The sequence below is a fragment of the Dunckerocampus dactyliophorus genome, chromosome 12 (assembly GCF_027744805.1).
Source record: "Dunckerocampus dactyliophorus isolate RoL2022-P2 chromosome 12, RoL_Ddac_1.1, whole genome shotgun sequence".
NCBI lineage: Eukaryota > Metazoa > Chordata > Actinopteri > Syngnathiformes > Syngnathidae > Dunckerocampus > Dunckerocampus dactyliophorus.
In genome coordinates this window covers 27,941,206-27,953,305 of record NC_072830.1, presented here as the reverse complement: position 1 = coordinate 27,953,305, position 12,100 = coordinate 27,941,206, and the positions used below count along the sequence as shown (strand labels likewise).

Below are 12,100 nucleotides of genomic sequence, written 5' to 3'. Positions count from 1 at the left end.
AAATTCTGCATCGCTGTGATGAGTGCCATTCCTCACCTCTTCTTCTATGTGTTCAAATCACAATTGTCTGAACACATGGATAAGAAGTTAAAATCTGATTGTACTTTAATGGGATATTTTGAAGATTGAAGTTGTATGACATCCCCATCAGCAGTGTACTACATCAGTTACTTACCCTGCCACTTGGTCCCGCGGGTCCAGTTCTGGTCGGATTTCCGTGACGAGGAAGATGGTTCTGCTTAGCTAATGGGTCATTTAAGTAGAGTTTGGCTTCTCAAAACAATATGCGTTCAAAAAAGTCATACATTTGCATCATATAAATGCCTCCTTGCAAAAAATCAGACCTCACAACTCGCTCGGTGTTATGTTTGTCTTCTGCCGTATCTCTGCACACTGTCGCATCTCCATTCTTGTGTATGTGATGAAGACGATCACATCTTCTTCCGCGACTGAGCGCCGCGGCCAACTTGTTTACGTGTGTGTGTCAGAACATGCGAGATAAGTGGGGAGGTAAGTCACTGGTGATGTACTACACTGCTGATGGAGAGGGATGTCATACAACTTAATGTCAAAAAAATCCGAACTCTCCCCTTAAAGAATAGAACATTAGTGGAAATGTATTAAATGTTATAACTAGTTCATTCGAGGAGGGAATGGTGTTTTCAGTTGCTCTGGTAGATTGTAAAAAAAAAAAAAAAAGAATATTTCGATGTATATTCGGTTTTGTTAATTGGTAAACGTTATTAATATCCCATCCCATCCCTTATACTAATAAAAACGTGTTATTTCAAAAATTGTTATGACATTTTGAGTGAATTGAATCACATTGGGGGTAGGATTACTTATCTTGAATGTATCATATTGTACCCCAGGTCCTGGTGCTTTTTCTGGTACTGGGTGTCTGGAAGGCTGGAAAGATCAGAGCTCAAGAGCTTAACTACACACACCGCTTATTCTACATTAAACCCCTATGTTGTAACTGGGTAATTGGTATATAAAGATACCAAAACCAAAAAATAAAAATCCCCAGAAATGCTTATTTTGAATGCAATCTCATTTTTTTTTTACCTACATCATTCCTCCTTTCCTTTACTTGAATAAGTTGCCTTGGTTAGAGGAGAAATAACATTTAAATCTTTTACAGGAGTGTGAACAGCTACAGAAAATGTATGCGATTCAGCAAGATGAGCGGTTCCTGGAGCACACCCAGCAACAGCATGTCCTCTACCAGCAAGAGCAACAAATCCTCCACCAGCAAATCCAGGTATGCGCACCTTGTGAACATAATACTGTTACATTGCTGTATGATGTGTGGGATATTAGGAACATTTCATTGCTTTGAGGCTCAAGGTATTCTGTTTGTTTAGATGGGAGCACCTGTCCTTTGTGTTGATGATTTGTATACAATAATAGCATCTGTAATAATACCATATTTGTACAACACTGTGACCGATCTTTTTCTTGTTGTTCATCCACTTTTATACCTGACTTTTATGCAGCCAGCCTTGTAAAATCAATTAATTGATTTACTATAGAATTATTCTCCACAGGGTCTATCTTTAGGCCATGGAGAGAGCCAGCCCAGTCACCTAACCCACCAGCTCCAGAGGTGAGGTTTACAGACGAGCGCACATACTGTAGTCCTACAATAGCAGTCTTCCTCAGCTTGTGAAGAGTGAACTTGATACTGTGATGTAGCGCTGTCGATATAAGTGTTACATGATTGTCTTATCCTTCTTCTCTCCTACTCACTCTCCTGCCCTCCCTCAGGTTGCGCATCCAACCATCCAGTCCTCCACCAACACATCCCAGCAACCACCTCTTCAGACAGCCAAATCAGAGTTCTCCACCTGGCTCTGCAGGCATTATGCAAGGGCACGGTACGTAATACTACTCTAATTACACTTGTTTAATGACCATAACATAAGTAACATTTTATTACCCAGTGAAAATACATTTAATCTGGGCCAAGCTACACACAACAGAAAGCGCAACACTTTCGTTTTTGCTCCCATTTTTCTTAATTGATCTTTCTAAATCTGTATTAGTGAGCAGTCATAATTCATCCACGTCGCAGGTGTGGCATATCAAGATGCTGATTAGACAGTATGATTATTGCACAGGTGTGTCTTCGGTTGGCCACAATAAAAGGCCACACCAAAATGTGCAGTTTAACTGTCACTTTTTTTAAACGCTTTGTTTGGTTTCTGTCCACCTAGGTCCATCTTCAGTCCCCTTTCAACATGGTTCTCCTTCACTGTACCAGGGCCAAAGTGGTAGCCCACCCCCCACAGGTCTTCAAAGAGTATCGCTACCAACCAATCAGCAGTCAGCATCTGTCCACCCATCTGTCCCAATGGCTCCGGGTGTACCTCAGCAGCAGCAAGTGAGTTTTAATAGCTTTAATTCAATCTATTATTGCCTTTGTCTTGCTTTTTTAGTCTCTGCGAATCCCCTTGTGATAGTGTGCACAGCTATTGTTGGTAACCAATGTCTGTTTTATTCAGGTGACAATCCAAGTGCAGGAAGTGGAGTTAGCAGGTGGACAACAGAGACAAGGCAGCTTTTTGTCCACACCTTGTGGACACAGAGTTCTTGGGAAGCAGTTGAGTGCAGACAATGCGGAGTCTCACAGGTGACCATAATCTTCCTAATGATCACTGCCAAAAGCCCACAATGCCATCTGACTATCTTTTTAATTTGACGTCTACTTGGGAATATGATCGCCGGGCCCTGAATAGACCTCTGTTTAAACCGTTGGCAATGTTTCATTTCTATCAAATAACATTGTCACTTAGGGTAGAGTTTTGATGTAGTGCAGATAAGAATGATAGTTATCAATCACAAAAGAGTGAGTGGAAATGCCGCATGGACAACAACAGCGCATATTCCGTGTATTTGGTGAGTGGATATACAATATTATGTACTGTGGGAGCACACATTAGTAGTAGTTTGATTGGAAGTATTGTGTCCCTGACATTCACATCCGTGTACTGTCTTCACTGGGAGAATGTGTTGCCATCTTTACTTAAATACCCAGAATTTCTCCTTACAGTACATCTCTCAGTGAAGACATGTGCCTGGATAGTACCTGAATTTGTCGTGATACTTCCTTCCTGTGTGGAGTGATGCAGTGACCTCTTTCACATGATACAAACACAGGTAATGTCACTGTTTACAGGTTGCTTATCATCCTGTTTTTTCTCCCCCCCTGTCCTTCCAGTCGAAGCCTGGGACGCTTCACATCAGCTTATGAGCAGACCCAGTTCAATCCCCACCTTTTTTCTGGTGATGCAACCACCCGCCCCCCACCTGGAGTGGTGAGCTCTTATAACCCTTATCTGCAGGGAGCCTCTCTCAAAGTACCTGGCTTGGAAGGTTACCAGAGTGGAACATTGGGGACCAGTGGTTACGGCACCCCATCAACACTACAGCAAGCATTACTCTCTCCAACGCCATTGGACTACCGTCCCCCACAACAGCATGTAACACCCACTCTGCAGGGGCTCCTGTCCCCCCGCCACTCTTTAACAGGCCATGCAGATCCCAGACTACCGCTCCAGGACCTGGCTGCACTGCAGAAGAGGCAGCTTCCTCGCTCATGCCCAGCACCCCCGACACAACCCACCAGTGCAGCACCAGAATACGAAGAGATGCTGCTGTTGCGTCAGCTTGGCCAGGGTGAGACTTTGGAACCACAGGCACCCCAGGGATCTCCAGGAGGCAAACATTACCACCACCTCCTCCAGATACGATCACCAGAAGTCCAGCCACAGCAAGCCCCCAGTCCCACCTTGCCCCACTCGGAGAGCATGGAGGAAGATGAGGTACCATCTGCCTACCACCACACACATGAAGGCCTGCTGGCCAAAGCAGCAGACGGTCAAGAGCTCCTGAGTCCTCCTAGAGGCGGCACTCCTCCCTACAGTTCCCCTACACACAGACATGGGTATATCAGTCTGAGTCCTCCAGTAACTCGAGGTTAGTTTATCAAACACTTATTGAAATGTGTTGTCATTTTCCCAAGAATTAAGACAATCGTCACATTTATACACCAACTATTTTCTATTAGATCCTGAAAATGTAGAGTGCAGACCGGCAGGGCAAGCCATGGAGGTGCCTGATCATAATGGTTTGGGCTTTTCACGAGGTCAGCAAGGAGATGCGTACAGGTCCCGAGGACAACTCCAACGCCACCACACTATCCAGACGTGTGATGATGCATATGTGAGTGACTCTACACTGCCATATAGGCCACAGAAAAGGGACAAGAAAATATTTAATTGTAAAGGTAAAGTTGTTGTCCTGTGGTAGAAATAAGATAAACTCTGTTCAGGTTTCTTAAAATGCACAGTAAATATTATTGAAATTTCCTGTGTCTAAGAAATTTTAAATTCTCTGCCCAGGACCAGACCGAGCCCATGTCTGGGATGAGCCTGTTGGCCGGGAAAGCCCTAAGTTCTGCTCGCATGTCAGACATTCTCAGCCAGACGTCACTGTCAGGAAGCCAGCAGCTGCACCAGCGGGAAGAGTCAGGTCAGCAGTAAAAATGCAATTAGCTTAAATGCTATTGACATTTCCCCCCCCAAAAAAAATCCATAACAGCAATGAAATCTCTATTTAAAGCAGTATGTGACGGTGAAGGGGAGCTCCATGCGGCGGCCTGTTATCCCTCTTCCTGCACCACAGATATGCTCCTCAGCTACAAGCCACCTGACCTGCAGTACAGCATGGAGCAGGCTGGAGTCTAGCAATGGTACGTAATCCTTTTGTTGGGCTAGTTAGAAGATCGGGATCAGGCCGATTTTTGCCTTTTTAAGGATTAGCCCAAGTGCTTTGTGTTTGCAGTAGGCCAGAAAGTAAACAAAGCTGTGTCAACTGTTTGGAAGTACTTCTGCATTGTAGATGAAAATAGTCCTGCAGCCACTTGCAATGTCTGCAAGATGACAATTTCAAGGGGTGATTTAGAAGAGCTGCATTCAGTACCACAAATGAAATATGCCATCTGAGGACATAAAAAAGACTCCTTGGTCGGAATAAACTGAAAGAAGCACTATCCATTCTTTGCAGAGACTTGAGTCACCAATAGGTGATAATAATTTGGCCGTACAATAACCAAGATAGTGCACAAAACCCAAAACAATTTGATACATATTTTAGTCATTTTCGCGGAAACCTGATTTATACGAAAACCAGGGTGTACAAAAGCACTGTACTGACATGAATACAAGGCGAACCTTGTGTTTATTTCAGACAAAGTGGATAATCGTTGAGTCATGTTTGGTTCGGTTAAAACTCTTTTGCATTGTTTGGTCTAGTGGTCGGCAACCTTCAGCATCAAAAGAACTATTTGGGACAATTTCCACCAAAAGAAAATTCACTTAGAGCCACAAAACCTGTTTGATCACTAAATTGAAGGTAACCCTGCAATACTGTATGTAGTTCCCTTAAGCACATTGTCCCATTTAGGGATGTCCCATATTGGCTTTTTTGCTAATATGCCAATATTGTCCAACTCTCACTTTCCGATCCTGATATCAGCCAATACCGATATGTGTAACATCACATATCTCGTGTTGTGAAAGGAACACATATCTGTTGTGGAGCTAACGGATACAGCATCAGAAATTAGCTTCTCAATGTGGCTGTAAACAACATTGTAAAACATCTGAGAAATACTTGCGATTAGGCTTGGTCTGTGACATTTGTTTTAAAAGTCAACAGAGTAGCCATTTTTTTTGATCATCAAAAAGTCCAGGGAACAAAATCAAGTGTCATAATTTTCATGTATGCTGCGCACTTTTAGTGCAGCAGCACACTGTATTAGTTTCCATGCCACATTACAAATTGCATCCATCTATCCATTTTCCTCCACTTATCCGGGTCGCAGTCTTTGTAGGGAAGCCCAGACTTCCCGGTCCCCGGCCACCTCCTCCACCTCCACCGGGAGGACACCAAGGCGTTCCCAGGCCAGCTTGGAGACATAATCCCTCCAGCATGTCCTGGGTCTGCCCCGGGGCCTTCTCCTGGCTGGGAATGCCCGGAACACCTCACCAAGGAGGCGTCCGGGAGGTATCCGGACTAGATGCTCGAGCCACCTCAACTGGCTCCTCTCGATGTAAAGGAGCTCTACCCTGAGCCCCTCCCGGATGACTGAGCTCACCCTACCTCTTAGGTTGAGTCCAGCCGCCCTACGGAGGAAACTCATTTCAGCCGCTTGTATCCGTGATCTCATTCTTTCGGTCACGACCCAAAGCTTATGACCATAAGTGGGGGTGGGAATGTAGATCCACCGGGAAATTGAGAGCTTTGCCTTCCAGCTCAGCTCTCTCTTCACCACGATGGTCCGGTACAGCGACCGCATTACTGCAGACGCTGTGCCAATCCGCCTGTCGACCTCACGCTCCAACCTTACCTCACTCGTGAACAAGACCCCGAGATACTTGAACTCCTCCACCTGGGGCAGGACCTCATTTCCAACTTGGAGGGGGCAATCCACCCTTTTCCGACTGAGAACCATGGCCTCGGATTTGGAGGTGCTGAGTCTCATCCCAGAAGCGCCCCAGTAAACGCTGAAGGTCACAACCTGATGAGGCCATCAGGAGAGACGAGATTAGAGACGAGACGAGATCCTAAGGCCCCCAAAATGGACTCCATCAATGCCTTGGCTGTGCCTAGAAATTCTGTCCATGAAAATTATGAACAGAATCTGTGACAAAGGACATACAAATTGCATGTACACAGTAATTCCGGGCCAAAATTAACATGTTTTTCTGTCTTCTGGTCACACCTGTTGCCACCTGGCAATTGGTCATGTTTCTTAAGCCTTTTCAGATTTCAGATCAACATTTGCAATAAAAGTGTTGTTACACATCCATTAGTTGCAGTTCCACTCTCGGTGTCCCTTTAGTTGCCATTGTTCATTATTGAGAAAGGAAGCTAACAAGCGAAATAGTTGACCAGCATCATGGTTTCACACTGAGTTGGAAACACTGCCTCTAGCACTGGGGTGGAGCATTGCGCGACTATACAAAAGCATAAACCAGCTGGAGGCGCAGCAGAAGGATAAAAGAGCCGCAGGTCTGGTGTGAATGCAATCCCCTGAGCCCTTGCAAGTAAACACTGGTGTGAATGCTGAACAGACCAATGTTAAAATTACAGCGAAGAGCATGCAAAAATGACAAAATATATAAGAAAAAATTGCTAATTGTTATTTTTAATTAATAGGTTGTGCAGATGGTCATAAAATTGTGACCAATTAGGTTTGCTGAACTATGATGGTACTTATCGTAGTGTGTTTGCCCCCTTCCTTGTTTCTTTTTTTTTCATTTGTCACACTTAAATGTTGGAGATCACCAAACAAATGTAAATATTAGTCAATGACAATACAGCTGAACACAAAATGCAGTTTTTCAATGAAACTTTTTATTATTAAGGGAGGAAAAAATCCAAACCTACATGGCCCTGTGTGGAAAAAGTGCCATTTCTAAAGTTTTGGGAGTCCAGCGAACCACAGTGAGAGCCATTATCCACAAATGGCGAAAACATGGAGCAGTGGTGAACCTTCTCAAGGCCAACCAAAATGACCCCCGAGGGCGCAGCGCCGACTCATCCAAGAGGCCACAGAAAGACCCCACAACAACATCCAAAGAACTGCAGGCCTCAGTTAAAGTCAGTGTTCATGCCTCCACCCCCAGAAAGACACGGGGCAAAAATGGCAACAGTTCCAAGGCCAAATCCACTGCTGAACAAAAAGAACATTAAGGCTTGTTTCAATTTTACCGGAAAACATCTTGATGATAGCCAAGAGGGAAAATACTCTGTGGAAAAACAAAATGAAGACTTTGGAGTGTCTTGATCTGAATCCTATTGAGATGCCGTGGCATGACCTTAAAACGGTGGTTCGTGCTTAAAAAACCCCCCAACAATTCTGCAAAAAATGAGTGGGCCTAAATTCCCTCAGCGCTATAAGAGACTCATTGCAAGTTATCGCAAGTGCTTGATTGCAGTTGTTGCTGCCAAGTGTGGCCCAACCAGTTATTAGGTTTAGAGGCCAATCACGTTTTCACACAGAGACACGTAGGTCTGGATTTTTTTCCCTTTCCCTTAATAATAAATAAAATTTACATTTAAAAACCTGCTCAGTTGTGTTGTCATTGACAGATATTTAAGTGTGTTTGATGATCTGAAACATTTAAGAGTGATAAACAAGCAAAAAAAAAAAAAAAAGGAATCAGGAAGGTGGCAGACACTTTTTCACACCACTGTATGTTTTTCATACAGCGTACATGAGTTATGTGTGGGTTCTTTTCTGTTTCCCTTCCTTATAGGATGCAGTGTATCCTCTGTACAGCGGTCCATATCAAGCACCCTGACTTGTTGACTTGAGTTTAGCAGCATCATGCCAAACCACCATTTGCCCGAGTGGAGGGCCTCTCACATCCATCTGTCTCCCATCAGTCTCCAGGGGGCAGTCTGCTTTAGGAAGTTTGTGTGGATGTTGACGTAAAAGTGGTGGGGGTCACAGTTGGGGCTTTCAGGGTTCAAAGGGTCAAAGTGCCAGCATCTCCTGCACAAACTTCAATCATTTCTTTCCAGTGGATTTGTTTTACCTCCCTCGAGTGTGTGCTCCACCTTGACCTCCGTGCTCCGCGCCAGTTTGCTCTCACCCTTCCTGGGTACATCAACATGTGACGGATCCAGTGGAACACAAAGAAAAATACACACCGCTGCGACAGATCCAAAGTATTCACGTTAGATGTGCGTGCATTTGTAATTGAGAGGAAAAAGACGTCGTTATGGTGCACGCCCCTCCTGCTTACAGACTACAGATCATTCCAGCCTCCAAAGACTGAGCTTCGTGTCATCACACAAACCAGCTTGTTTGTTTCTTAAGTTGTTCCCACACATTTTCTCCCTTTTTTTTGTTCATCTAGGTTTTATTGTCAAACAGTAATGTCCATGTTAGACATAATGGTCAATATTGTTACTCTTGGTATCACAGTTTCTTGTTAAAGAAGGTTTATTGAGATGACTTGTTGTAGAAAATAGTTCTTTGTTGCAAGGAGGACAACAATATAAAAAAAATCTGCACTTTGGACTCAACCCCACCTTTTCTGTTCTCTCCCTTACCCCATGGTGTCACGCTACCTTTTGGACCCCCTCCCCCACCACCACCGCTTACATCTTTGCACCTCCCCTGTCATGTCTGTTTGACTTGTGGGTAGTTTTACCAGACTTTCCTTGTACAGTGATGCTGTGTATAGAACGCTATCTCCGTTTCTGTAATGTGTTTATTTTGTTTGTAGATGTTGAGGCTTTTTTTATATATATATATATTATGTCATTTTTATTTTTCAGTGTTTTCAAAAATGTTGGCTTATTTTTGCTTTATGAATCTTGAGATTTCCTGCCAAAAGAGGACAGAGAAAAGAGATGGGGCTCTTTCTGTGTCTTAAAATAAGATTGTTCTTATTTGTTTTAATATTAGAATATCAAGACACTTGAATATGCGGAGAGTAATTATTTTGTTGCTTTTTAAAGTATTTCATTTGTTGATATTGTCATTCTATTTGCTGTCAGGCCTATTTTTGTTTTGAGATAGTAGTGGCAGGCAATACAGGGTCAGGTTTTTGGCTTTGACCGAGTCGCTTTGGGTGCTACAGACTCGATGCTCGGGGTGGGAGAACCAAACAAACACATTGCAAAGGGAGTAAGTTGTTACAAAAAGTTGACATATCATCCAAAACATTGCAAGGATGGAGACTGACAACACCCTGTTCCGTGGCTTTCCCCCCCCCTCACAATATGTTGTGATCCTTCCGCCAACTTTTACTGCATCTTGCACCTGGATTGACGACCCGTTTTCAGCGTACCCTTCTTCCTGAGACAACCTTGTATTCCAAACTTGGACTCTGGACTGAAACCATCACGGGAAACATTTCAGGAGCTTTACTGGAAGAGTGATTTCTCAATTGCACTTGAGCAGATGAATTCAAGGTTTTGGACATGATGACATGCGCTCACTTTAAATATGCTTACAGCCTGGTGGAAGCTACAACACCATTGTCATCAACCTTTGCCTGTTTATGTCATGACAAACTAGAAACTGGTGCAGACGAAAGACCTCCGGATTGACTTGTAAATGTTTCTACTGGCCCAATTGCACAATACCAGACTGCACGGTTGACTTACTGTAGGCTTTGTCATGGTGCGTTGGCGCTTACCATTTGCACTCCATCACTTCCTGTTTTCAAAGAAAGACTGGACAAAACACATGATTTGACTAAGCTGCTTTTCAATGTTTGCATCAAGTCAAAACATTTGAGAGAGAGGAGACAATTGGAATGGAGGACGATGCAAGTCGGACGTGACATGAAAGCAGTTTGGCTGGAACAGGAAGTGGCTTGGCGGCCAAATGGTGAGGATTGCACATGATTCAAGCAGAGTGGGGAGGAGAGAGCTGCTTCACACACCAGACTGATCCTACTCTTCTCCTTTTCTGTTTTTGGATCCTAGATGATGACCTTGTATGAATGTACGTATGCGTGCGTGCGTCCGTGTGTATGTCTACTCTTCATCTCAGCTTTTCCTTCTCAGCAATCCAGCTCTCTGCTCCACTCAGTTATGTCATCATTTTTGCCTTTTGTTTTTCATTTTCATTTTTGTTGACTACAAAAATACTTAAGTGCAACAACAATGATTAAAAGAATATCAACCAAACAAAGATGAATAAATATATATATATATACATATATATATAAATAAATAATTTAAAACTCTGAATTTCTGTGTCTTTGTGCGACTTTTAGTCATTGCAGGGCGTACACTGGAAAGTAAACGGTGTTAAGCTAACGTTGGAAGAGAATGACCTTCATTAAGTCTTAAGTCTTTCTCAGGTGTTGAGCAAAACCAATAAAACGTTACTCCATGAATCACCACCTTGTTGTGGTGGAGGGGTTTGAGTGTCCGAACCATCCTAGGAGCCATGTTGTCCGGGATGACGGGCCAGACCAAGAGTGATTCAGAAGAACCTATGAACAAACACGAGAAGAGAGACCGCACCTCGCCCGGACGTGGGATACCGGGGCCTCACCCTGGAGGGCCTCGCAGGTGAGCGCCCGGTGGTCGGGCCGTCAGTTTGGCATCAAAGTTGAAATATTAAAGGACAGAAGATTTTTGGTAATTGACATGAAAAACATTTTTTAATTACGGTGCGAATAAAGTCAAAATGTCAGTCATAATTACGAGAAGACTTCAGGTTGGAAAATAACAAACAGCATAAATGGGAAAAACAGCTGTAATTTTATGAGAATGAAGTCTAAATATTAACACAAAAAAGTCGCAATTTCACAAGATTTAGCGAATAATACGAGGAAAAATAATGTCACTTTAGTAGCATAGAGGTGAAATATTAAAGAAAAAATATACCAATTTTGTAGAAGGCAACAATTTGTAGAATACAACAAAATAAAGTTGTAGTTTTTGGAACGTTAGGTTGGGGGAAAAATCTATATAAAGACTACACTTAAATAAAATAAAAACAGCAGCAAAAATGGGGGGAAAAGAACAAAGAGCGTAGTTCATACTAATACACTTCACTTGTATAACAAAGCTGGGATGCAGTTTTTTTACAAAATAAAATGAAAATACAATTTCCTAGCATATCTATACCTGTATGTGTTGCGTTACAAAATATCAAAGTGGTCCTTGCATCCTTTCATTTTTCAGTATGTGGCCCCCAGTGGAAAAAGTTTGGACATTAAGTCCATTACTTACTTAAGTAAAAACTTAAACCTGACTGACACTTTAATTGCACACAACTTTCAAACTTCTCTCTTAAGAAGGAGCTACAAAGACAGTAATTTCATGAAAATGTGCAAAAATCTGCTAAATGTGATAGAGTGAATAAAATGTGCTGGTATATAAATATTACGGTTGGGCGATACTGCAAATTTTGGTATTGATTGAATACCAAGTAAGTACAAGGCCAGTACTACCGATACCTTTTACTTGAAATTGTTCAAGATCCTTGAACGATTTTGTGATTTTGCCTTTAAAAGGATATAAACAAAGTGTCTTTTTCACATTAAAAAAAGAC

At 42.9% G+C, this 12,100-nt stretch overlaps 1 protein-coding gene across 5 annotated transcripts in view; it reads left to right on the top strand.

The window, feature by feature from the left end:
- The window catches only part of sik3 (SIK family kinase 3), a 28,967-nt gene extending 19,228 nt beyond the window's left edge, over nucleotides 1-9,739 (top strand). For 3 of the 5 annotated variants that reach the window (XM_054793347.1, XM_054793343.1, XM_054793345.1), the window contains 10 exons: nucleotides 1,145-1,264; nucleotides 1,551-1,609; nucleotides 1,771-1,880; nucleotides 2,220-2,386; nucleotides 2,508-2,635; nucleotides 3,224-3,981; nucleotides 4,073-4,227; nucleotides 4,407-4,536; nucleotides 4,627-4,756; nucleotides 8,331-9,739. In XM_054793347.1, coding sequence (XP_054649322.1) covers nucleotides 1,145-1,264; nucleotides 1,551-1,609; nucleotides 1,771-1,880; nucleotides 2,220-2,386; nucleotides 2,508-2,635; nucleotides 3,224-3,981; nucleotides 4,073-4,227; nucleotides 4,407-4,536; nucleotides 4,627-4,751 — 1,752 coding nt within the window. In that variant the 3' untranslated portion in view covers nucleotides 4,752-4,756; nucleotides 8,331-9,739. The remainder of the gene's footprint in view (nucleotides 1-1,144; nucleotides 1,265-1,550; nucleotides 1,610-1,770; nucleotides 1,881-2,219; nucleotides 2,387-2,507; nucleotides 2,636-3,223; nucleotides 3,982-4,072; nucleotides 4,228-4,406; nucleotides 4,537-4,626; nucleotides 4,757-8,330) is intronic. The other 2 variants (XM_054793348.1, XM_054793344.1) reach the window with 1 other exon arrangement.
- The last annotated feature ends 2,361 nt before the right edge of the window (nucleotides 9,740-12,100 follow it).